This window comes from Notolepis coatsorum (assembly GCF_963971535.1).
Source record: "Notolepis coatsorum genome assembly, chromosome: 12".
Classification (NCBI taxonomy): Eukaryota; Metazoa; Chordata; class Actinopteri; order Aulopiformes; family Paralepididae; genus Notolepis; species Notolepis coatsorum.
The window spans coordinates 124,975,154-125,003,090 of record NC_140176.1 but is presented as its reverse complement, the minus strand read 5'-3'; the positions used below and the strand labels follow the sequence as shown (position 1 = coordinate 125,003,090).

Below are 27,937 nucleotides of genomic sequence, written 5' to 3'. Positions count from 1 at the left end.
CACAGAGATAGTAGAAACCAGACCAGGTTCAGTCATCACACACAGAGATAGTAGAAACCAGACGAGGTTCAGTCATCACACACAGAGATAGTAGAAACCAGACCAGGTTCAGTCATCACACACAGAGATAGTAGACACCAGACCAACACATCCTGGTACTTCAGCCTTATGATATGTCACCATTCAGACTCCCTTCAGTCTTTATGGTATGTTACCATTCAGACTCCCTTCAGTCTTTATGATATGTCACCATTCAGACTCCCTTCAGTCTTTATGGTATGTTACCATTCAGACTCCCTTCAGTCTTTATGGTATGTTACCATTCAGACTCCCTTCAGTCTTTATGGTATGTTACCATTGGTATGTTACCATTCAGACTCCCTTCAGTCTTTATGGTATGTCACCATTCAGACTCCCTTCAGTCTTTATGGTATGTCACCATTCAGACTCCCTTCAGTCTTTATGATATGTCACCATTCAGACTCCCTTCAGTCTTTATGGTATGTCACCATTCAGACTCCCTTCAGTCTTTATGGTATGTCACCATTCAGACTCCCTTCAGTCTTTATGGTATGTCACCATTCAGACTCCCTTCACTATAGTATGTCACCAGTCAGCTGCAGGATATCTCCTCATCTCCCTACCTGGACATTAAATATTAACTTATGAATCTCCAAGTGACCTACAACTAAGAGGTAATGACTATTTCTGGGTCTTGGTGGTCGTCAGTGTGATTTATATCCCTGTGTTTTGTACTAAAGTTGTAGTTTATGAACAAACATCTAATCCCCGTTTCTTCCTGGAGTTGTTTCCCCCCCAAAAAGAGGCGTGGCCATCAGAACTCAGTGTGGATGACAAAAAGAGGCGTGGCCATCAGAACTCAGTGTGGATGACAAAAAGAGGCGTGGCCATCAGAACTCAGTGTGGATGACAAAAAGAGGCGTGGCCATCAGAACTCAGTGTGGATGACAAAAAGAGGCGTGGCCATCAGAACTCAGTGTGGATGACAAAAAGAGGCGTGGCCATCAGAACTCAGTGTGGATGACAAAAAGAGGCGTGGCCATCAGAACTCAGTGTGGATGACAAAAAGAGGCGTGGCCATCAGAACTCAGTGTGGATGACAAAAAGAGGCGTGGCCATCAGAACTCAGTGTGGATGACAAAAAGAGGCGTGGCCATCAGAACTCAGTGTGGATGACAAAAAGAGGCGTGGCCATCAGAACTCAGTGTGGATGACAAAAAGAGGCGTGGCCATCAGAACTCAGTGTGGATGTTGCTGGTCTGATGTATAGTAACTGATGTGCTTTGGAACATATTCCCTCTTATTCTCTCCCCGATTCCCCTTTCCATCTCTCTGGCGTCCTTCACTGGCCCGGCAGCGCCCCCAGCAGGCCGCTGGCGGTGGTGAAGAGGTTGATGGGGGAGGAGCCGTCGGTGATCAAGGTGGAGTTCAGCCCCAGAGACTGGAGCAGTTTGACCTGTAGAGGTTAGAGGAGGGAGGGGGCATGGTGGAGAGACACCGTCAGTACATGAGTGACACGGGAGAGAGAGAGAGAGAGAGAGAGAGAGAGAGAGAGAGAGAGAGAGAGAGAGAGAGAGAGAGAGAGAGAGAGAGAGAGATGGAGATGGTGAGAGAGAGAGGGAGAGAGAGATAGATAGAGAGAGATGGAGAGAGATAGAGAGAGAGATGGAGAGAGAGAGAGAAAGAGGTAGAGAGAGAGGAGGGGAGAGAGGTAGCGAGAGAGAGGTAGAGAGAGAGAGGTAGAGAGAGAGGAGGGGAGAGAGGTAGCGAGAGAGAGGTAGAGAGAGAGGAGGGGAGAGAGAGAGAGGTAGAGAGAGAGAGAGGTAGAGAGAGGAGGGGAGAGAGAATGAGGGAGAGAGAAAGAAAGAAAGGACAGAAAGAAAGGGAGGGATATATGCAGTATACAGTATAGAGAGGTGAGCGAGAAAGAATGACCGATGGGGAGAAATATATATCCTTTGGAAACACTCGTTTTAATATAATTTAACTTGAACTCACTGCATTTAGATTAGATTGTGTACAACAAGGAAAAGGGCACAATATAGGCTGGGAATCGAACCGGGGACCTTCCGACTACCAGATGCCCCCCCCCCCCCCCCAGGTCTAGCTCTAGTTAGTACATACCTGCATCTCCGCCCCCCCCCCAGCTCCAGTACACACCTGCATCTCCGGCCCGGCGCGGGCCATGTCTCGGATGGTGTCGCTGCCCAGACACTCCACCAGGTTCTTGAAGCGCTCGCTCTCGATGCGCGACAGCCGCTGCTGCTTCTCCACCTCCAGGTTGTCCATCTCCTTCCTGTAGCTCAGCTCCTGCTCGCGGGCCTTGGCCAGGCGCTGCAGCTCGGCCTCCTGAGCAGGGAGAGATGTGGGGTGGCCAACCAGTCAGAGACTAAGGTCGCTTTCACATATAGTTCTGGTGGACTCGGTGCGGTTCTGGTGGTGAAGTTGCAACATTGTTGCATTCTTCATTTGGTTCGGCTGCGTTCACATAGCAATCTGTCAGGCGCACCAAACTATCTGAACAATGTCACGCGGTCGAAAAGGGCGCTCGTCTATTGGACAGTGGAAATGTGTGTGTGGCTGCGAGCCCGTGTGTGCGCGTGTGTCTGTGTGTGGACTGCGAGCTCTGTCTGACTCCAGATCAGCGGAGGCGAGTTGTTCTATTGAAGCCGATTACCACCATCCTCTCGCTAAACAACTTGTACACCACGTTGTTATATATATATAATAATAACAATATAATAAGCCGCGTTTTTTCTTCTTTCTTCCCAAGATGCACAGTTAGATATATAGATATATAGATAGATAGAGAGATAGATGCAGTGTTCTTGTTTTGCATTGAATGCTGCGAGCAGTGGTAATAATAACAAGCACTTCCTATATTTGGTTCGTGTTTGGTCCGATGAAGCGAACCGAGACCTACGTTTTCAGGCGGACCAGAGTTCGCCTGCTTGGTCCGGCGGACCGATTTCGACCGCATTCACACAAACCCGAAAAACCGGACTATCGAATTCTGGTCCGATAATCCGGACCAAACAGCCCCTGTGTGAAAGCGACCTAAGAGCCACAAAAATGACTGTGGTACCACAAAGAGCCACACCATATACCAGCGTTTCTCAACCTTTTTTTTCAGTCACGCCACCCTTCATGTGTGTATAGGTCTCACCTTAAAGTGGAGATGAAGCAGTGAACAATGTGATCCTAGTTTGTTTGTTGTGTACCTTGTGTAAGACAGGGTTCTATAATCAAATGTGAAATCTATCTTATTTGTCTGAAAAATCAAATATAATATCCCTGTTTTCAACATGGGCGCCGCCATTTTGTTGCTGACGTCATGCCGCTGGTTGGGTGTATACACTGCTGGTTAGCTGCCTATAGTGAATGGGTCAGTCAGTAAATAAAATGTTGCCTACAAAACAACGGGACCGCGGTGGTTCTGTTTGTATTGCTCCTGGCTGTTCAAACTAATTTTACCATGTGAAAGAGAGGAAAGTTGGTTAATTTCCACAAACTACCAGTGAAAAAAACAGTGTTGTTGGCACGTTGGCTCAGGCTGGCTGCACTCAGGCGGCGCGACCAGCCTGTTGGACAGGGAAGGAGGATCTGCAGCGAACACTTCATTGCCTCGGATTATGTTGTTGGGGGTGGAAGGTTTGTCCAGAAGACCACTAATCAGCTGAAGCCGGACGCGGTTCCCTCGGTCTTCGACAGACAGACCGGCCCAGGCAGTTCAGCGTCGCAGAGCGTTCAGCCTGCTGGCTACCTAGATCCACTTCAACCAGCGTCGCGGAGCATTCAGCCTGCTGGCTACCTAGATCCACTTCAACCAGCGTCGCGGAGCATTCAGCCTGCTGGCTACATAGCTCCACTTCAACCAGCCGAGCGTCGGGAGCTCCAGCAGCTTGTCGATGTGCTAATAGCCTGGAGCCAGCTACCGTTAGCTTGCCGAGGCTATTAGCACACCGACAAGCTGTGTAGCCAGCTACCGTTAGCTTGCCGAGGCTATTAGCACACCGACAAGCTGTGTAGCCAGCTACCGTTAGCTTGCCGAGGCTATTAGCACACCGACAAGCTGTGTAGCCAGCTACCGTTAGCTTGCCGAGGCTATTAGCACACCGACAAGCTGTGTAGCCAGCTACCGTTAGCTTGCCGAGGCTATTAGCACACCGACAAGCTGTGTAGCCAGCTACCGTTAGCTTGCCGACGCTATTCGCACACCGACAAGCTGTGTAGCCAGCTACCGTTAGCTTGCCGAGGCTATTCGCACACCGACAAGCTGTGTAGCCAGCTACCGTTAGCTTGCCGAGGCTATTAGCACACCGACAAGCTGTGTAGCCAGCTACCGTTAGCTTGCCGAGGCTATTAGCACACCGACAAGCTGTGTAGCCAGCTACCGTTAGCTTGCCGAGGCTATTAGCACATCGACAAGCTGCTGGAGCTCCCGACGCTCGGCTGGTTGAAGTGGATCTAGGTAGCCAGCAGGCTGAATGCTCCACGACGCTGAACTGCCTGGGCCGGTCTGACTGTCTGTCAAAGACAGAGGGAACCGCGTCCGGCTTCAGCTGATTAGTGGTCTTCTGGACAAACCTTCCACCCCCAACAACATAATCCGAGGCAATGAAGTGTTCGCTGCAGATCCTCCTTCCCTGTCCAACAGGCTGATCGCGCCGCCTGAGTGCAGCCAGCCTGAGCCAACGTGCCAACAACACTGTTTTTTTCACTGGTAGTTTGTGGAAATTAACCAACTTTCCTCTCTCTCACACGGTAAAATTAGTTTGAACAGCCAGGAGCAATACAAACAGAACCACTGCGGTCCCGTTGTTTTGTAGGCAACATTTTATTTACTGACTGACCCATTCACTATAGGCAGCTAACCAGCAGTGTATACACCAAACAAGCCCAATGACGTCAGCAACAAAATGGCCGCGTCCATAATGATAAATGCTTCAAAAATGCACATAACAAATCGTTTTTTCTTAGAAACTGCTTATTTTTATAACGTGATTTTTTCTGTGGCTTATCTAAATACTAATGTGATGCTATGAATATGTATTTATCGCTATGCTTCATCTCCACTTTAAGCCCGAGATATACAGTAAAAGTGTATATTTTCAGCATTACGTTTGTTTACCAATTATTTTAACTGTTATTAGTGAAATATAAGATTATAGAAATCTCAGGGCATTGAGTCGGAAACCGGCGCATATTGACAGGAGGAAGTGGCACAGCCAAAAGTGAGTGTAGTCTTTTGAAGGAAGAGACTCAGGGCTTTCAAATTTCGAAAAACTACCCTACCCAGCTCACACCAGCCCCTGTCAATCATCTGACTTCTGGATTTACTTTTTAATTTCTCTTATTTTTTGGGATCATCTCCCACAAACCTGAACGTTATTGCCATAAAACAGAACGCAGTTAGTTTCTCTACCTTTCTGTGAACGTCTTGCAAAAAACGGTGTTGCAATACGATGAAAAATGGTGGAGAAATTTACATTATAAAAAAGATGGCAGAATTCAGTACTGTATCTACAAAACCTTCTGTTTAATCATCTTCCCTTTATTCATTTGCTTAGATTTTTCAGGTCTGGTCAATTTTAGCATGGTGTTATTCACAGTCAAAGATAATATTTAATTTTAATTTTTTAAATAGAATTGATATTCTCCTTTGGTTCATTACAATTTACTCAAGCCTAGTAACAGACACAATATTTCTGACACTGATCCATATATGTCCCTAGATTCAGATACCAAGAACATGCAAATGGACCATTAAAAGAATATTGTAAATGTTTATTCTATGTCCTTATGGAATGGGTGACATATATATATATATATATAAAAATGTATGGATGGAAGAGCCGCACATTGACGGGCAAAGAGCCGCATGCACCCCTGTATTAGTACATACTGTAACGCTGAAGCTCCGCCTCCTGTATTAGTACATACTGTAACGCTAAAGCTCCGCCTCCTGTATTAGTACATACTGTAACCCTGAAGCTCCGCCTCCTGTATTAGTACATACTGTAACCCTGAAGCTCCGCCTCCTGTATTAGTACATACTGTAACCCTGAAGCTCCGCCTCCTGAGCAGGGGGTTGGCCACCCCTGTATTAGTACATACTGTAACCCTGAAGCTCCGCCTCCTGAGCAGGGGGTTGGCCACCCCTGTATTAGTACATACTGTAACCCTGAAGCTCCGCCTCCTGAGCAGGGGGTTGGCCACCCCTGTATTAGTACATACTGTAACCCTGAAGCTCCGCCTCCTGAGCAGGGGGTTGGCCACCCCTGTATTAGTACATACTGTAACGCTGAAGCTCCGCCTCCTGTATTAGTACATACTGTAACGCTGAAGCTCCGCCTCCTGTATTAGTACATACTGTAACGCTGAAGCTCCGCCTCCTGTATTAGTACATACTGTAACGCTGAAGCTCCGCCTCCTGTATTAGTACATACTGTAACGCTGAAGCTCCGCCTCCTGTATTAGTACATACTGTAACGCTAAAGCTCCGCCTCCTGTATTAGTACATACTGTAACGCTGAAGCTCCGCCTCCTGTATTAGTACATACTGTAACGCTGAAGCTCCGCCTCCTGTATTAGTACATACTGTAACGATGAAGCTCCGCCTCCTGTATTAGTACATACTGTAACGCTGAAGCTCCGCCTCCTGTATTAGTACATACTGTAACGCTGAAGCTCCGCCTCCTGAGCAGGAAGACGCAGGGTTTCATCACCGAGTGCATTTATCACAGGGTTCCCACAGACATTGCAAAATGAAATTCAAGGACTTTCAAGTACTTTTCCAAGCACTATTTTTTATTTTAAAAGAGCATTTAAAAAGGATCCAATTCATGTGGAGCGCCCTCTAGGTGGTGCGTGACATGAAAAGGCTAATGGTGGTAAAAAAAAATTAACAAAAAAATCTTTTTTTTTTTACAATAAAATTTCATACAAATCTTAGTCAAACCTTTAGTATTATGGATATTAAACATGCTGGCAGAGTATTGTCGTGAACATTTTAATTAAATAAAGAAATTCCCTATCCATAGTCGCCGTGGGAAGAGATAAAATAAAAAATTAAATCTGTGCACGGAGACCAGCAACAATTCAAATGCATACAAAAAAAAGTGGGGGAAAAGATTTGATCCAATATTTATGGCTTAAAAACTATTTCTGACAATTAGTTACACTTTAGATTAAAGATTAATCTAAAGATAAATCTAAAGATAAAAAAAAAAAAAAAATGCAATTTCTTGATTCAGAACAATGTTATCATGGATGAACAAAACGTTCAATGCAAATGGTTGATTTGAATTCCAAGGACTTTTTAACCTCGTTAATAAATGGGCTGTTTTCAAGGAATTCCAGGCTTTGACTTTTATTTTATTTTATTTTTTTACTCGACTTTAAGCACTTCAAGGAACTTGTGCGAACCCTGTTATCAAGATACATAAATCAAGAAGAATTCAACTTGGGTGTTTGGTTGGACTCATCATTTAAGTGTCACATACTGTAGATCATATATTGTAAGGAAAATGTATCTTAGTGTGGGTATTCTCTACCGTTCCAGAAACACTGTATTGTGTCTAGGAGCCCCTGGAAGACGAGACGCTACATCTCAAGGGGTTATGCCTAATAAAGAATTTCAATCATCAATCATTCAAAACCGACAAGCCACTCTTGATTGATAACGGCGTGTGTTTGTGTTCCGGTACGTACCGCCTCGATGCTCTGGGCCTCGGACTTCAGCTTGGCCTCGTCCACCGCCGCCTCCCCCTGGATGCGCGCCGCCTCGGCCTTGGACTGAGCCTCCGCCTTGGCTGCCCCCGTGCTCTCCACCGCCGCGCTGCAACACAGTGACACCTTTACTTCTGTCCCCCGGGACAACCCTAACCCTAACCCTTGGCTGCCCCCGTGCTCTCCACCGCCGCGCTGCAACACAGTGACACCTTTAGGGCTCGTGTCCATAGCCAACGTTTTTTTCAAGGCTTTGAAAAGCAAAGAAATAAATGCTCAGAGCGTTTTCCTGAGTCTCGCGACTGCTTAGTCACGTTTTGTTTACTTGTTGCCAGATGTTTATAACAATCCCACGGAAAATTTGTGTTTTACAGATGTTTTTGTAATCCTTGTATCGGTAATAATTTGTCCAAAATGGCCGACCGCTCATTAATTTGGACGGCGAGTGAGAAATTGTCCAAACAAACAAATTCTTCGTCTTCTTCTTCTCTCCCTTTACTGTAGGAATCAGCCCTCATGTAAGATACCATTGGCTCCAGAATTTCATTGGCTACGACGGTCAATCATTTTCACCATCAGAGGTGACCGGTCCATTCAGGACCCGGCCAAACCGGACGTGGTCACTTGTCAGAACAGCTTGTCAAATGACACTTGTCGGATGTTTCGTCTTGTAACTCGAGACTTGGAATCACGCAATGGGTCAAGTAGGGCGACGATCGAAAGGCGGCAAATTCAACTTTCCAACAATGTATCGGTTGATCGGCAAAATCGCAGCCTGGAGGCGACGAGGGCAAAGTACTGTGAAGTGCGTGCGCAATATAAGGGCATCCGGACGTTAACAGGTTAATCAGTAGAGCTGCCGCGGTATTGATATTTTCCTTACCGCACGAATTTGCGAAATATTTCCTACCGCCGCGGTTATTACCGCACAGTGCGCACAAAAAAAAAAAAAAGTTTGAATGCATTTTTTTTTTTTTAGTAGTCTACTCTTATAGCCTGCCTCTAGTCTAATGGCGCTTTTCCACTGCATAGTACCTACTCGACTCGACCCGCTTTAGGCACCTGGTACTTCGTTCCTTTTCCACTGCAGCCAGGTACTACTCCGTTTGTCTCCGTGTGGGGATGCAGGCGGGGCCGCTCGCTTGTGTACACTGAAAGCTCCGTGGGCATAGATGTCCGAGGGCTTGCAGCAAGCCAGAGTTTAACACAGTTTCAATCAATCAATCAATCAATCAATAACAACATTAACCAGACTCTCGTTGCGTCTATTCTGCCAAAGCTAACGTTACCTCTCATTGTGTATTCTACCAAGCAAACCCGGGTTTAACGTTACCTCTCGTGTATATCGGCTGACGGTAGTATTAGGCTAATAATAACAACAACAAACTTAACACATCAGCGATCTTGTTGTGACACTAAACTCTCCGCTCGGTGGTAAATTGGGTTGATGTCGGTTTTGTTTCATCAATAAATAAGGCAGAATACACAGTGAATCCATTCTTTTTTGTTTATTGCTTGGTTCTGTCGCAAACAAATCCTGAATGAAATGCATCCTTAGCGAGGCAGTAAAGATGGCGGCGTTCTGTTTTCGTTCAGAGGCTACAAAGTGTGACGCGTCTCTCTTCTGACCAGTCAGTGGTCTGCAATGTTTCACATGTCTTTTCTGGTACCACTTCTACCCAATAGGGTCGCTTGGAACCGAGTAGGGTATATCTGCAGAGCCGCAAGCCAACTTTATTATTATGATAAAAAAACAGCGGTGACGCGGTATTCAGCCTAACTCTGCGGTGAGCGTGATGCAACAGCGATACCGCGGTAATGCGGTTATCGCGGCAGCTCTATTAATCAGTTTCTCTTGCCTCTACTCACACCTGACCTTTAACTGGACAGCCGAGGGGGGAGAGGTCAGCCTTTTCCTCACAGGCTCTCCCACCTCCAGACCAGCCACAAGGTAACCTACGACCCGCGAACGCACTCTGTGGGAAGACGGGGCAGAGACCAGAGACGCAGAGGTCATGGACTTCACCACATCCAAGTGGCTGAACACCCGATGTTGGAGCCAGAATGGACTTAATTTGATTTGATTCATTTGACCTGTGAAATATGAAATTAAGGCCATAAAATATGAATGTATTATATTATACTTAGTTATCAAGTTTCAAGTTTCTTTAATAGTTGTCATACAGAAGTACAGAATACTTTTATACAAAATGCTTCTTACTGTTTCGCTCCAGAGACTGTGTTAGTGCAGAGCAGAAATGGGATGAGGTACAATTTAGGTACAATTTACAGTAAGGTGTGCGAGTTGTAGTGCAAATCCTTTACCAATAAATATAAAGTGTAAAGTGTGTTTAGGTGTTCTAAAGTGTGTAAAGTGGGTGCTGCAGTGAGTTGTTTGTTTAAGTGAGTGTGTGCGTGTGGGTGTGTGTGCTGTGTGCATTTGATGGTTGCTGCATAGTGTTTATTGTTCGTTGAGCAGCCTGATGGCCTGGGGATAGAAGCTCCTTCTGAGTCTTTCTGTGCTCGCCTTAAGACTCCGGTATCACTTGCCTGACCGCAGCAGTTCAAAGAGGCAGTTGTTGTTATGGTTTATGTTTGGAAAGTATGTGTAGATTATTTATATACCTAGGTATCTTATGTTTACCTCTGGATGGCTCTGGCTCCCTCTCTATTGAGATGGAGATGGGAGATGTTACTCCCTGTACACACATGACTGAACACAATCATCAAATTTGCTGACGACACAGTAGTGGTGGGCCTGATCTCTGCAAACGACGAGGGGGCCTACCTGGAGGAGGTCAAGGTTCTGGCGGGATGGTGCCAGGAGAACAGCCTCTCCCTGAACGTCAGCAAAACAAAGGAGATGATTGTGGACTTTAGGAGGTCGGGGGTCAGGGACTACAGCCCCCTCAGCATCGACGGGGCACCGGTTGAGAGAGTGAACAGTTTTAAGTACCTCGGAGTCCACATATCCGAGGACTTGACATAGACCACACACATTGACAGTGTTGTGAAGAAGGCACGGCAACGCCTCTACTTCCTCAGGCGCCTAAGGAAGTTCCAAGTCAGTCAGAAGATCCTTAAGAACTTCTACTCATGTACAATAGAGAGCATCCTGACTGGCAATATCACCTCCTGGTTTGGGAATAGCACCGCACAAGACCAGCCGAATTGTGCGTTCAGCCGAACACACAATTGGAGGGGGGTTTCCCACCCTCCAGAACATTTACAACAAGCGGTGCAGGGGTAAGGCTAAGAGAATCATCAAGGACTCCAGCCACCCAAACAACTGCCTCTTTGAACTGCTGTGGTCAGGCAAGCGATACCAGAGTCTCAAGGCGAGCACAGAAAGACTCAGAAGAAGCTTCTATCCCCAGGCCATCAGGCTGCTCAACGAACAATAAACACTATGCAACAACCATCAAATGCACACAGCACACACATCCACACACTCACTTTAAACAAACAACACACTGCAGCACCCACTCTCCACACTTTAGAACACCTAAACACACTTTATATTTATTGGTAAAGGATTTGCACTACAACCCGTACACCTTACTGTAAATTGTACCTAAATTGTACCTCATCCCATTTCTGCTTTGCACTATATAGTATTGTATATTAGTACATTGCATAGTATATTGTATATTGTATGGTAACTCAGTTACTTCTATTCTGCATCGAACATTGTACATATGTCTATACTGAACACTGTGACTTCTATTTTTACTTCTATTTTTTCATGCTATACTATTTTATTTCATACTTATCTTGTCTAGCACAGTCTCTGGAGCGTAACAGTAAGAAGCATTTTGTATAAAAGTATTCTGTACTTCTGTATGACAACTATTAAAGAAACTTGAACTTGAAACTTGATCAGTGAAATGCTACTTACCTGTCGAGAGCCTAATATAGTAATCAATGAGATGCTGCTCACCTGAGAAAGTCCTCGGTAGACGGGAAGAGAAACAGTTTTTGACCACACACACTAGACCACGCAAACGAAACATATTGTTTTATTGGATTTGTCGTTTTGGATTTATGTGGACACTGTAGAGCAGGGGTCTCAAACTCACGGCCCGCTGGATGATATTTTGCGGCCCCCTACTGGACATCAAAGTTTAGTGTTAGTGCGGCCCGCGCGCAACTGTTTGCTGAGTCGTTGCGTGAGAGTTGGACGTTTTATTTATTTTATCACTTGTAGGCTACCATAGCACAGGCTCATGACAGCAACGTTACGTTAGTGACTTGGTTGAAACGTGATTCCGGAGTGATACCAAGTAAAGTGGAAGGAAAATGCATCCTCGCTATCTCCTCTGCGAGCAGTGCTCTGCATGTGCGGCTGGCGTCTATTCGAAAGGCAACCGGTTCTTGCGTTTTGCGAATCTGATTGGCCACTGACGTGTCTGGTCATGTGACACGTGCGCCCAATCGCGTGACGCGCCCATTTCCGCCTCGACCAGCAGCAAACTACCTAACGCCTAGTTTATCACTGGTTAAGCTTAGGCGACTCTTTCGAAGTTGGTTAAGGTTAGAGTTTGGAATCAGGGCTGGCGTTCTATCGCCATGCTCTAAGACAGTGGTTCCCAAACTGTGGTGCGCGCATTCCCTTGTGGTGCGCGAGCGCCCTCTAGGTGGTGCGTGACATGAAAAGGCTAATGGTGGTAAAAGAATTTTAAAAAAAATCTCTTTTTTTTTTACAATAAAATTTCATACAAATCTTAGTCAAACCTTTAGTATTATGGATATTAAACATGCTGGCAGAGTATTGTCGTGAACATTTTAATTAAATAAAGAAATTCCCTATCCATAGTCGCCGTGGGAAGAGATAAAATAAAAAATTAAATCTGTGCACGGAGACCAGCAACAATTTTTTCTAACAGAAACCCATTGGGGGGTGCGCGAGCTAAGTCGGGAGGTGACAGGGGGTGCACGGCCAAAAAGGTTTGGGAACCGCTGCTCTAAGACAAACTCTAACCTTAACCAACTTCGAAAGAGTGCCTAAGCTTAACCAGCGAAAAAACTTGCAGTCACACGATTGGTGCGCCCATAAACAGCAGTGGCCAATCAGAGCGCAAAACGCGAACGCGGAAGCATGAACCGGTTGCCTTTCGAATAGACGCGTCCGGCTGCACTGCCACTTGTGTCTGTGTACTCTGCTCTGGTCCAATCACATTCAGCGTCCCGTCAGTGTTTCCCCCCCCCCACCCACAGTCTGCGAATCAGATGCAGAGTAGAGCGGGTCTTAAACAGTCAGAGCAGAGTTGACAGCGCATCTACAGTAGCCTCGCTCCCAGTTTTATCTCTGAGATAAATGTAGCTAGTAGCCTAGTTTCGCCAGCAGGCAGCCAGCAGAAAAATATGGCATGTTCAAAGATGGTCAGTAAAAGAAAAGTCGACTGCAATTCAAAGGTGAATGGACTGAAAAATATGCGTTCATCCTGAGTCCCAGCACCAAACCAATGTGACTAATATGCCAAGAAACGGTAGCTCTTGTGAAGGGTGGCAATTTGAAACGCCACTACGAAACAAAACAGTTATTTTAATGCAACCTTTCCTCAAAATTCAGTGCTAAGAACCACAAAAATAAATGGAATGAAATCATCATATCAAGCTGTAAGCAGAATTATTGTTAAATCTATGTCACAATGAGAAAAAGCAACCAAGTCCTCACTCAGTGGCATGGGTGTTGGCTAAACACAAGAAGCCATTCTCTCTCTCTGATGCATACATAATAAAATAATGTATGACTGAAGTGATGGAGACCATGTTTGAAGGCAAACAAAAGCAAATCCTCCTCAGATAGCACAGCAACCAGAATAACTGAAATACTGGCTGGTGATTTGATTAAACAGCTTTGTGATAGAATAAAAAAAATGCACAGTGCATTTCCATAGCTGCATGTGGATGAGTCCACTGACACCACTGAGAAGCCTATGTTCTGAAGAACCGTTCATGTTCTGAAATGTTATTACTAAAGATTGACAAGATTGTATCAGTTGTACTTTTTTTTTGAATACTTGAAACCCTTTTTTTGTGGAATATTTGTGGAACAGCCTCACCCAGACTCTACCTCCAGCCTCACCCAGACTCTACCTCCAGCCTCACCCAGACTCTACCTCCAGCCTCACCCAGACTCTCCCTCCAGCCTCACCCAGACTCTACCTCCAGCCTCACCCAGACTCTACCTCCAGCCTCACCCAGACTCTACCTCCAGCCTCACCCACTCTACCTCCAGCCTCACCCAGACTCTACCTCCAGCCTCACCCAGACTCTACCTCCAGCCTCACCCAGACTCTACCTCCAGCCTCACCCAGACTCTACCTCCAGCCTCACCCAGACTCTCCCTCCAGCCTCACCCAGACTCTACCTCCAGCCTCACCCAGACTCTACCTCCAGCCTCACCCAGACTCTACCTCCAGCCTCACCCAGACTCTCCCTCCAGCCTCACCCAGACTCTACCTCCAGCCTCACCCAGACTCTACCTCCAGCCTCACCCAGACTCTACCTCCAGCCTCACCCAGACTCTACCTCCAGCCTCACCCAGACTCTACCTCCAGCCTCACCCAGACTCTACCTCCAGCCTCACCCAGACTCTACCTCCAGCCTCACCCAGACTCTACCTCCAGCCTCACCCAGACTCTACCTCCAGCCTCACCCAGACTCTACCTCCAGCCTCACCCAGACTCTCCCTCCAGCCTCACCCAGACTCTACCTCCAGCCTCACCCAGACTCTACCTCCAGCCTCACCCAGACTCTACCTCCAGCCTCACCCAGACTCTACCTCCAGCCTCACCCAGACTCTACCTCCAGCCTCACCCAGACTCTACCTCCAGCCTCACCCAGACTCTACCTCCAGCCTCACCCAGACTCTACCTCCAGCCTCACCCAGACTCTACCTCCAGCCTCACCCAGACTCTCCCTCCAGCCTCACCCAGACTCTACCTCCAGCCTCACCCAGACTCTACCTCCAGCCTCACCCAGACTCTACCTCCAGCCTCACCCAGACTCTACCTCCAGCCTCACCCAGACTCTACCTCCAGCCTCACCCAGACTCTACCTCCAGCCTCACCCAGACTCTACCTCCAGCCTCACCCAGACTCTACCTCCAGCCTCACCCAGACTCTCCCTCCAGCCTCACCCAGACTCCACCTCCAGCCTCACCCAGACTCTACCTCCAGCCTCACCCACTCTACCTCCAGCCTCACCCAGACTCTACCTCCAGCCTCACCCAGACTCTACCTCCAGCCTCACCCAGACTCTACCTCCAGCCTCACCCACTCTACCTCCAGCCTCACCCAGACTCTACCTCCAGCCTCACCCACTCTACCTCCAGCCTCACCCAGACTCTACCTCCAGCCTCACCCAGACTCTACCTCCAGCCTCACCCAGACTCTACCTCCAGCCTCACCCAGACTCTACCTCCAGCCTCACCCAGACTCTACCTCCAGCCTCACCCAGACTCTACCTCCAGCCTCACCCAGGTAAATTGAGTTTGAGACCCCTGCGTAGAGAATATATTTGTTAACGTTAAAGCAAATAAATGCAATAATTAAACGCTGGATCTCTGCTAGTTATTATCTGGATTGTGGAAGATTTGTGCGTCAGGAAACCACCCGCTGCAACTTGGACGGTGGCTATTATTTAGTTGAAAAGCCACTATACCCGATGAGTTCCAAAAAGGGGAAGCAAAGACTGGAAGACAGTGGAACCACCGGGGGAGCAGTCTGGTTAACCAGTGACCTCCTGACCACCGGGGGAGCCGTCTGGTTAACCAGTGACCTCCTGACCTCCTGACCACCGGGGGAGCCGTCTGGTTAACCAGTGACCTCCTGACCTCCTGACCACCGGGGGAGCCGTCTGGTTAACCAGTGACCTCCTGACCTCCTGACCACCGGGGGAGCAGTCTGGTTAACCAGTGACCTCCTGACCTCCTGACCACCGGGGGAGCCGTCTGGTTAACCAGTGACCTCCTGACCTTGAAAGCACTCAATCGAGTGAAATAAAACACAACCCAGTCGGAGGCAGGAAGGAATCTGAACAGAGTGACACGTTGAGAGCTCTCTCCCTCCGCATGAGGATCGGTTAACCTTCTGTAGTGTGGCAGTGAAAGGGTTAACCTTCTGTATTGTCGCAGTGAAAGGGTTAACCATTCGGTAGTGCGGCAGTGAAAGGGTTAAGCCAATAATTATTCCCGGGGGCGGGGACTCAAGGGTTAACCCAGTAAACAGTCCCGCCCGCCCTCCCCCCCCTCACACAGTATTGATTGGTACAAGCAAAGGAGTACAGGCATCTGAACCTCTCGTCAATAACGTTAAAAGGAGCTGTAATTAACACAACACAATGTCCCTGATGACATCACTGGTGGCCAAATTCTAACTAATTTACTCATTCAGATGAATGTGTGCAAAACTGTTTTAGAGATTTTGGGTGTCCGTGAGATTATGTGCAAAGTAAATAGTTTTTAAATTTCTTTTGGTGAAGTGCCCCTTTAATTGTCTGGCCCCCCTATTTCCAGCCCCTGCTAACTGGCCTGGGTGAACCCGCTGGTCACCTCAGCGCCTCCAGCTCCAGCAGTTCCCTCCTGGCTTTCTCCGCCAGCGCCTGGTCCGTGATGCGCTGTCTCTCCAGCTTCCCCCGGGCCTCCTGCTCCAGCCGCTCCGCCTCGTGGCTGCGGGGAGAAAGAGGAACACAGAACGTTTAAAACATACAGAAATACATGCTGTCATTCTCTAGTTGACTGACTGAGCTCTAGACACAAGGACTAACACTAGACAACATGCTGTCATTCTCTAGTTGACTGACTGAGCTCTAGACACAAGGACTAACACTAGACAACATGCTGTCATTCTCTAGTTGACTGAGCTCTAGATACAAGGACTAACACTAGACAACATGCTGTCATTCTCTAGTTGACTGAGCTCTAGATACAAGGACTAACACTAGACAACATGCTGTCATTCTCTAGTTGACTGAGCTCTAGATACAAGGACTAACACTAGACAACATGCTGTCATTCTCTAGTTGACTGAGTTCTAGATACAAGGACTAACACTAGACAACATGCTGTCATTCTCTAGTTGACTGACTGAGTTCTTGATACAAGGACTAACACTAGACAACATGCTGTCATTATCTAGTTGACTGACTGAGCTCTAGATACAAGGACTAACACTAGACAACATGCTGTCATTCTCTAGTTGACTGAGCTCTTGATACAAGGACTAACACTAGACAACATGCTGTCATTCTCTAGTTGACTGACTGAGCTCTTGATACAAGGACTAACACTAGACAACATGCTGTCATTCTCTAGTTGACTGAGCTCTAGATACAAGGACTAACACTAGACAACATGCTGTCATTCTCTAGTTGACTGAGCTCTAGATACAAGGACTAACACTAGACAACATGCTGTCATTCTCTAGTTGACTGAGCTCTAGATACAAGGACTAACACTAGACAACATGCTGTCATTCTCTAGTTGACTGAGCTCTAGATACAAGGACTAACACTAGACAACATGCTGTCATTCTCTAGTTGACTGAGCTCTAGATACAAGGACTAACACTAGACAACATGCTGTCATTCTCTAGTTGACTGAGCTCTAGATACAAGGACTAACACTAGACAACATGCTGTCTGTCTCTGTCCCTCTGTCTGTATGTCTCTCTCTCACTGTGCTGCAGCCTCCTGTGAGTTGGTTCTCTCTCTCTCCCTCTCTCCCTCCCTCTCCCTCTCCCTCCCTCCCTCCCTCTCACCGAGCCGCGGCCTCCTGTGAGTTGGTGGTGTCTGTCTCCCTCCCTCCCTCCCTCCCTCCCTCCCTCCCTCCCTCCGGGCCGCGGCCTCCTGTGAGTTGGTGGTCTCTCCCTCCCTCCCTCCCTCCCTCCCTCCCTCCCTCCCTCTCACCGAGCCGCGGCCTCCTGTGAGTTGGTGGTGTCTGTCTCCCTCCCTCCCTCCCTCCCTCCCTCCGGGCCGCGGCCTCCTGTGAGTTGGTGGTCTCTCCCTCCCTCCCTCCCCCTCCCTCCCTCCCTCCCTCCCTCCCTCCCTCTCTCCCTCCCTCCCTCTCTCCCTCCCTCCCTCCCTCCCTCTCACCGAGCCGCGGCCTCCTGTGAGTTGGTGGTGATCTCGATGGCGAGCTGCACGCTCTTCTGCAGGGCGTCTCTGGTCCTCTGGTCCACCGGCTCCACAGACTGGATGTCCACGCTGCTGATCACCAGGTTGTTCTGGCCGAAGCGCAGGCTGGTGCGCACCGCCATCTTGTCATCGAAGCCGAACACCGCCGAGCAGATGATCCGGTTGGAGTTCTGAGCCAAAGAAAACAACAGTATAGATGATGTCAAGTTCAAGTTTCTTTAATAGTTGTCATACAGAAGTACAGAATACTTTTATACAAAATGCTTCGAGCGATCAGAAAGGCAGCCGTTCGGTGCAGCGCCATTTTGCCACTGACCAGGACCACGCCCCTCTATCACTGACCACGCCCCTCCATCACTGACCAGGACCACGCCCCTCTATCACTGACCACGCCCCTCTATCACTGACCAGGACCATGCCCCTCTATCACTGACCACGCCCCTCTATCACTGACCAGGACCATGCCCCTCTATCACTGACCACACCCCTCTATCACTGACCACGCCCCTATATCACTGACCAGGACCACGCCCCTCTATCACTGACCACGCCCCTCTATCACTGACCAGGACCACGCCCATCTATCACTGACCACAGCCCTCTATCACTGACCAGGACCACGCCCCTCCATCACTGACCACACCCCTCTATTACTGACCACACCCCTCTATCACTGACCACATCCCTCTATCACTGACCACTCCCCTCTATCACTGACCAGGACCATACCCCTCTATCGCTGACCACGCCCCTCTATCACTGACCAGGACCACTCCCCTCTATCACTGACCAGGACCACACCCCTCTATCACTGACCAGGACCACACCCCTCTATCACTGACCACGCCCCTCTATCACTGACCAGGACCACGCCCCTCCATCACTGACCACACCCCTCTATTACTGACCACACCCCTCTATCACTGACCACATCCCTCTATCACTGACCACTCCCCTCTATCACTGACCAGGACCACACCCCTCCATCACTGACCAGGACCACGCCCCTCTATCACTGACCACACCCCTCTATCACTGACCAGGACCACACCCCTCTATCACTGACCACACCCCTCTATCACTGACCAGGACCACGCCCCTCCATCACTGACCAGGACCACGCCCCTCTATCACTGACCACGCCCCTCTAACACTGACCAGGACCACACCCCTCTATCACTGACCAGGACCACACCCCTCTATCACTGACCACACCCCTCCATCACTGACCAGGACCACACCCCTCTATCACTGACCAGGACCACACCCCTCTATCACTGACCACACCCCTCTATCACTGACCAGGACCACGCCCCTCTATCACTGACCACACCCCTCTATCACTGACCAGGACCACGCCCCTCTATCACTGACCACACCCCTCTATCACTGACCAGGACCACGCCCCTCTATCACTGACCAGGACCACGCCCCTCTATCACTGACCAGGACCACACCCCTCTATCACTGACCAGGACCACACCCCTCTATCACTGACCAGGACCACACCCCTCTATCACTGACCACACCCCTCCATCACTGACCACACCCCTCTATCACTGACCAGGACCACACCCCTCTATTACTGACCACTCCCCTCTATCACTGACCACGCCCCTCTATCACTGACCAGGACCACGCCCCTCTATCACTGACCAGGACCACACCCCTCTATTACTGACCACACCTCTATCACTGACCAGGACCACACCCCTCCATCACTGACCACACCCCTCTATCACTGACCAGGACCACACCCCTCTATCACTGACCAGGACCACACCCCTCTATTACTGACCACGCCCCTCTATCACTGACCAGGACCACACCCCTCTACCACTGACCACGCCTCTACATGACTGACCACACCCCTCTATCACTGACCAAACCACACCCCTCTATCACTGACCACGCCCCTCTATCACTGACCACACCCCTATATCACTGACCATGACCACACTCCTCTATAACTGACCACACCCCTCTATCACTGACCACACCCCTCTATCACTGACCACACCCCTCTATCACTGACCATGCCCCTCTATCGCTGACCAGGACCACACCCCTCTATCACTGACCAGGACCACACCCCTCTATCACTGACCACACCCCTCTATCACTGACCACACCCCTCTATCGCTGACCAGGACCACACCCCTCTATCACTGACCACACCCCTCTATCACTGACCAGGACCACGCCCCTCTATCACTGACCAGGACCACGCCCCTCTATCACTGACCAGGACCACACCCCTCTATCACTGACCACGCCCCTCTATCACTGACCAAGACCACACCCCTCTATCACTGACCACGCCCCTCTATCACTGACCAGGACCACACCCCTCTATCACTGACCAGGACCACGCCCCTCTATCACTGACCACGCCCCTCTATCACTGACCAGGACCACGCCCCTCTATCACTGACCAGGACCACGCCCCTCTATCACTGACCACGCCCCTCTATCACTGACCACACCCCTATATCACTGACCAGGACCAGGCCCCTCTATCACTGACCAGGACCACGCCCCTCTATCACTGACCACGCCCCTCTATCACTGACCACACCCCTATATCACTGACCAGGACCACGCCCCTATATCACTGACCAGGACCACGCCCCTCTATCACTGACCAGGACCACACCCCTCTATCACTGACCACACCCCTCTATCACTGACCACACCCCTCTATCACTGACCAGGACCACACTCTATCACTGACCACACCCCTCTATCACTGACCATGCCCCTCTATCACTGACCACGCCCCTCTATCACTGACCATGCCCCTCTATCACTGACCACGCCCCTCTATCACTGACCAGGACCACGCCCCTCTATCACTGACCACGCCCCTCTATCACTGACCAGGACCACACCCCTCTATCACTGACCACGCCCCTCTATCACTGACCAGGACCACGCCCCTCTATCACTGACCACGCCCCTCTATCACTGACCAGGACCACGCCCCTCTATCACTGACCACGCCCCTCTATCACTGACCAGGACCACGCCCCTCTATCACTGACCAGGACCACACCCCTCTATCACTGACCACACCCCTCTATCACTGACCAGGACCACGCCCCTCTATCACTGACCACGCCCCTCTATCACTGACCAGGACCACGCCCCTCTATCACTGACCAGGACCACGCCCCTCTATCACTGACCAGGACCACGCCCCTCTATCACTGACCACACCCCTCTATCACTGACCAGGACCACGCCCCTCTATCACTGACCAGGACCACGCCCCTCTATCACTGACCAGGACCACGCCCCTCTATCACTGACCAGGACCACGCCCCTCTATCACTGACCACACCCCTCTATCATCATATGATTTGCATATAAGCAGGTGTGGTAGCTGCTATTGTCCTCTCAAAAGCTTCCGTAACATAAAAATAAACTAGGGACAACAGGGAGTAATGCTTTGCAGCATTAACTCATTCAGCGCCATTCACGAGAAAAGTCGGGTTAACTCGCCATGAGTTGAGCGCCAATCACGAGAAAAGTCGTTTTATTTTATTTCTTTTTTAGCGTTTATCGCTTTTTCCTACTGGGCAGTCCAGTATAGAGAGAGAGAGGAGGAACGGGAGACAGAGTGGGGGGAAGACATTCTGCAAATAACGACGGGTCCGGGAATCGAACCCGGGTCGGCCGTGCCGCGACTCAGCGCGTTATGTGGTTCGCCACTGGGGCGCCCCGAAAAGTCGGGTTTTAATCATTATTTCTTTCATTAGCTACATCCATTCATTTTTCATCCATCCAGCCTGATGTTATAATTGGGAATGGATCGGAGCTCACAAAAGGCCAATACCGCCGCCTAACGCCTTCCGGACGGTATTGCACATCATTGGAATCACTCCCCCTTGGGCTGTACTCTGATCTAAGAAGTCCGGTCCAGGTTTTCCATCTCGGGCATGCAGTATCGTTATAACACATGGACTGGGGAGACTGGGAGTAGCGTGGATTATGCGTTTTGGACATATAGCGTTGGATCAATAAACGCGATCAATATTTGGAATGGCGATCAGGAATTGGATTAATCTTTTTGCAGTACATCAGATGCGAGGTAAGGACTATGTTACCAATCTTGGGTTGATCCGATGTTTCTTTCGTAATGATCATGCATGTGTGTGTGTGTGTGTGTGTGTGTGTGTGTGTGCGTGCGTGCGGTTGGCTGCGACCAAGGTACGGAGAAGCGACTTTTCAGCCCGCTTCTGTTCGTGCATGAGGACACATAATACCGATAATCTAGCGTTATTTTCAGAACGATTCATAAATCAACCGACAAATCAGGGTTTCCGTTAGAAAAAATTGTTGCCGGTCTCCGTGACCTGCAAGATTTCAATCTACCGGACAAATGAGATTAATTCCGGTCATAGTTTATTGAGCTTTAAAACAATTGATATAGGCTATATAAAGAATGTCATCCTCAAGGCATGTAGATTTATAATATTATTACTTAAAACGAGGCTACTTTTGCGTATAGTCATTAATATATTCCAAATAAAATAAGTCCCTCGATACTCCGTGCTGCTGCTGACTTGAAATAAAATAGACTGCGTATGTGGGCAGTCGGTCCGACACTAAACAGCAGTCTGTTATAATCACATTTTTATGAGCTAACGAATTCCGTTATATTGGACATTTGTATTAATTATATCAAGCGAAGAACTGAGACATTTTGCAGAGAGAGACGGCAACATTATCGTGGGTTTGCGTGATGTATATCTCCACCTCCCAACGACTTGGTGCTGGTCATAATGTCCGGTGAAAACAACTCCCTCCAAACACAACTTGACCACCCGAACCGTACCAAAACAGGCCAAAATTAAATAGCCCATGCAACGAACGATTCATTACATTCGTTTCATCGTTGCTCCACCAAGCAGCCGGTCCAACAATGAAAGCTGTTATCAGCGCGAGCCGGCCGCAGTTAGTTTGCAAGAAGCATCCAGCTGCAGACCCGCAGAGCAGCTTTCCAGGTCTGGGGACCGCACTGTGCCAGCAAAGCTGGTGGGTTCTGTGGGTCTGCAGCTGCATGCCTTCCGCAAATCCAGCAGCAAGCTCTCGCTGAGCGAAGCAACGACAACAAACGCAATGATTGTTTCGTTCATCGCATAGGCCACCCAACTCCAGCCCATCCAAATACAATTCAAATAATCAAACTGTGCCCAGAGGGAACTATTTTCACCGGACACTATGACCGGAGAGATTAAATATGTCGGACTTCAACAGATTTTGCCGGTCAAATACCGGTAATTACCGGCTAACGGAAACGCTGCGACAAATGGCACGATTTCTAAGGAAATGCATTGAAGCGCGGTTTGCTCGAGTTTCTTGAGATTAGACAGAATCGCTCTGGAACTATGCTCGTATTCACCACGGTATAAAAACGGAAATGTATGTATGAAAAAAGTATCTGTTTTTTGCATGTTGACTGGAAGAAACTCACTGACAATCGACGCGTTTATAAGATCCATAGCTATAATATTTCATATAGTTTTAGCACTCACAAACACGGCATTCTCCCCATTGCATTACAGCGATGGCGTTCTAACCAGAAGGTAAACAGCGCCCCCTTGGCGTCCATTGAGTTAATATAACTAGTTATAATACATAACCTTCATCATATCTCATGCTGGCTTCAGTGTCTTGCTTCACCTATTGTACAAATGGGCAAAGCTGGCATGAAGCCCTGATCAGTAGAACTCCTGTTGGCCCTGATCAATGTACCCCCTGATCAATGTACCTCCTGTTGGCCCTGATCAATGTACCCCCTGATCAATGTACCCCCCTGTTGGCCCTGATCAATGTACGCCCATCTCGCATGAGTGTGTTCCATCTGCATGACAAATAAAAAGACAACTTCTTCTTTTTCTCCTTAACTCAGCAGGTGCTAGACGACCCTGTGGTCACCTGAACCTGAGCCCACCTTGTGGAAGTCGTCAAACTGCACAGAGGCTACGGCTCCTCGGACGCGGGACGCCACGGCTTTGCAGGCGTCGCCCACGAAGTCCGGCACCGAGAACAGAGCTGCAGCCTGAGAGGGGTCAGCCTGGGCCTTCACATCAAAGTGCCTGAGAGAAGGAAGGTTTAGGTTTAGGATACCTTGGACACAGTGGTTCTTTCTGTGATCCTACACCAATTTGTTAGCATTGTTAGCATTTTCTCCAAAGACGATCCTTGAGCTAGTTTTGTCTTGTAGTGTGACAGGTTAAAGTAGGGCTGGGCGGTATGGCCAAAAATGATATTGCGATAACGATATCGATAACAACATCATATCACGCGATATCGATAATTATCGATATTGTTATAAGTATTAAAAAACAACAGATGTATGTTTATTTTGCAGTAATTCTTTGTTGTTGCCGCCATCTTTAGTGTTACATCCCCTCACACTCCAGTTCTCAGGCTGCAGCTGGTTTGAAAGCGAAAGTAAACCGGCTTCTCTGCTGGCTGTGGCTCCAGGGGAGTTGAACAGTTCTGGCTCTGCTAGTTTATTTTTGATCTTTTGGTGCTTTTTTGGTGGACAAACCACCGCACATGTGCACCGTGACTGGAGACTAGCTCTGCTAGCACTAGGGCTGACCCCTATTAATCGATTAGTCGACTAATCGGTCGAAAGGAGCCGTAGTCGACTGGCCAACCTCTTAGTCGAATATAAAAAAAAATAAAAATAATATTAATTTCAGGCACAGAGGCACTGAAAGAGGATTTCACCCGTCTAATGAACACACTAGACTAGACAAATATCAAGATGTATCCATCAGTGGACCAATTGCATACTTTTGCAGAGGACAAGAAGCCTTCAGTCGACTCCTTCAGACATTAAGCACCCCCCACAGCCCAAATGGAATGATAACCAAAAAAAAAAGAAAAAAAAATATTTTACTTTTTTTTTTATTTTATTTTTTTTAGTCGACCAATAGTCGACTAACGGCAAATTTTGGCCAATCCTAGTCGACCATCCAAATCCTTAGTCAGGGACAGCCCTAGCTAGCACACATAGCCTACTGTGTACAGACGGTTTCAAACTGTATTTTACATTAGAAAGCAAACAAAATAAAAGAGAAAAAGAAATCTCTATTTGGTCAGTATTGTCATTTGGACAAGCAAAGCCATTACGTTAAGTTGCAGGCAAAAAAGACAAGTATGTCCACTGTCTCTGGGTTTAACAAAAAAATAAACAACGATATTCTTTTTCCAAATCGTTTTTTTTCTCTCGATATCGATTATTAAAATATATCGCGATAATCATGGTTATCGTTATATGGCCCAGCCCTAGGTTAAAGCAGACTGACATAAATACACCCAACCCTGGTGGGGATGTGTGGTCTCCACGGGGACACGGAGCAGGCCGCTCACTCACCAGTTGTAGGACAGCTGCAGCTGCAGGCGGGCGTGGTCGGCCGTCTCTATGACGATGATGTCGGTGAAGAAGTCTGGCCCCAGGAGCAGACAGATGGCCTTGATGACGTTGGCCCTCTTGGGCTTGTCCCCCGACAGAGACAGCATGGTGAACTGCTCGTCTGGCCCCAGCATCACCATCTCAGGACCGAACACCACCCTGAGAGAGAGACCACCGTATTTAGCTTGAGAGAGAGAGAGAGACCACAGTCTTTAGCTTGAGAGAGAGAGAGACCACCGTCTTTAACTTGAGAGAGAGAGACCACTGTCTTTAGCTTGAGAGAGAGAGAGAGAGACCACTGTCTTTAACTTGAGAGAGAGAGACCACTGTCTTTAGCTTGAGAGAGAGAGAGACCACCGTCTTTAGCTTGAGAGAGAGAGAGAGACCACCGTCTTTAGCTTGAGAGAGAGAGAGACCACCGTCTTTAACTTGAGAGAGAGAGACCACTGTCTTTAGCTTGAGAGAGAGAGAGAGAGACCACTGTCTTTAACTTGAGAGAGAGAGAGAGAGACCACCGTCTTTAGCTTGAGAGAGAGAGAGACCACCGTCTTTAACTTGAGAGAGAGAGAGACCACTGTCTTTAGCTTGAGAGAGAGAGAGAGAGAGACCACCGTCTTTAACTTGAGAGAGAGAGAGAGAGACCACTGTCTTTAGCTTGAGAGAGAGAGAGACCACCGTCTTTAACTTGAGAGAGAGACCACGTCTTTAGCTTGAGAGAGAGACCACTGTCTTTAGCTTGAGAGAGAGAGAGAGAGAGAGAGACCACCGTCTTTAACTTGAGAGAGAGAGAGAGACCACTGTCTTTAGCTTGAGAGAGAGAGAGACCACCGTCTTTAACTTGAGAGAGAGAGACCACTGTCTTTAGCTTGAGAGAGACCACTGTCTTTAGCTTGAGAGAGAGAGAGAGAGACCACCGTCTTTAGCTTGAGAGAGAGAGAGACTACCGTCTTTAGCTTGAGAGAGAGAGAGAGACCACAGTCTTTAGCTTGAGAGAGAGAGAGAGACCACCGTCTTTAGCTTGAGAGAGAGAGAGACCACCGTCTTTAGCTTGAGAGAGAGAGAGACCACCGTCTTTAACTTGAGAGAGAGAGACCACTGTCTTTAGCTTGAGAGAGACCACCGTCTTTAGCTTGAGAGAGAGAGAGAGACCACCGTCTTTAGCTTGAGAGACAGAGAGACCACCATCTTTAACTTGAGAGAGAGAGACCACTGTCTTTAGCTTGAGAGAGAGAGAGAGAGACCACTGTCTTTAACTTGAGAGAGAGAGACCACTGTCTTTAGCTTGAGAGAGAGAGAGACCACCGTCTTTAGCTTGAGAGAGAGAGAGAGACCACCGTCTTTAGCTTGAGAGAGAGAGAGACCACCGTCTTTAACTTGAGAGAGAGAGACCACTGTCTTTAGCTTGAGAGAGAGAGAGAGAGACCACTGTCTTTAACTTGAGAGAGAGAGAGAGAGACCACCGTCTTTAGCTTGAGAGAGAGAGAGACCACCGTCTTTAACTTGAGAGAGAGAGAGACCACTGTCTTTAGCTTGAGAGAGAGAGAGAGAGAGACCACCGTCTTTAACTTGAGAGAGAGAGAGAGAGAGACCACTGTCTTTAGCTTGAGAGAGAGAGAGAGACCACCGTCTTTAGCTTGAGAGAGAGAGAGACTACCGTCTTTAGCTTGAGAGAGAGAGAGAGACCACAGTCTTTAGCTTGAGAGAGAGAGAGACCACCGTCTTTAGCTTGAGAGAGAGAGACCACCGTCTTTAGCTTGAGAGAGAGAGAGACCACCGTCTTTAGCTTGAGAGAGAGAGAGACCACCGTCTTTAACTTGAGAGAGAGAGACCACCGTCTTTAACTTGAGAGAGAGAGACCACTGTCTTTAGCTTGAGAGAGAGAGAGAGACCACCGTCTTTAACTTGAGAGAGAGAGACCACCGTCTTTAGCTTGAGAGAGAGAGAGAGACCACCGTCTTTAACTTGAGAGAGAGAGAGAGACCACCGTCTTTAACTTGAGAGAGAGAGAGACCACTGTCTTTAACTTGAGAGAGAGAGAGAGAGACCACCGTCTTTAGCTTGAGAGAGAGAGACCACCGTCTTTAACTTGAGAGAGAGAGAGAGACCACCGTCTTTAACTTGAGAGAGAGAGAGAGACCACTGTCTTTAGCTTGAGAGAGAGAGAGAGAGAGACCACCGTCTTTAACTTGAGAGAGAGAGAGAGACCACTGTCTTTAGCTTGAGAGAGAGAGAGAGAGACCACTGTCTTTAGCTTGAGAGAGAGAGAGACCACCGTCTTTAACTTGAGAGAGAGACCACCGTCTTTAGCTTGAGAGAGAGAGACCACTGTCTTTAGCTTGAGAGAGAGAGAGAGAGAGACCACCGTCTTTAACTTGAGAGAGAGAGAGAGACCACTGTCTTTAGCTTGAGAGAGAGAGAGACCACCGTCTTTAACTTGAGAGAGAGACCACCGTCTTTAGCTTGAGAGAGAGAGACCACTGTCTTTAGCTTGAGAGAGACCACTGTCTTTAGCTTGAGAGAGAGAGAGAGACCACCGTCTTTAGCTTGAGAGAGAGAGAGACCACCGTCTTTAGCTTGAGAGAGAGAGAGACCACCGTCTTTAGCTTGAGA

At 48.4% G+C, this 27,937-nt stretch overlaps 1 protein-coding gene across 1 annotated transcript in view; it reads right to left on the bottom strand.

Moving 5' to 3' along the window:
- Positions 1-364: 364 nt before the first annotated feature.
- mvp (major vault protein) overlaps positions 365-27,937 on the bottom strand; it is a 79,400-nt gene continuing 51,827 nt past the window's right edge. Inside the window, exons 9-15 of the mRNA XM_084326003.1 lie at positions 25,289-25,486; positions 23,852-23,996; positions 17,851-18,062; positions 16,310-16,426; positions 7,735-7,861; positions 2,182-2,370; positions 365-1,477 (exon numbers count right to left, since the gene is read on the bottom strand). Coding sequence (XP_084182129.1) covers positions 1,364-1,477; positions 2,182-2,370; positions 7,735-7,861; positions 16,310-16,426; positions 17,851-18,062; positions 23,852-23,996; positions 25,289-25,486 — 1,102 coding nt within the window. The 3' untranslated portion in view covers positions 365-1,363. The remainder of the gene's footprint in view (positions 1,478-2,181; positions 2,371-7,734; positions 7,862-16,309; positions 16,427-17,850; positions 18,063-23,851; positions 23,997-25,288; positions 25,487-27,937) is intronic.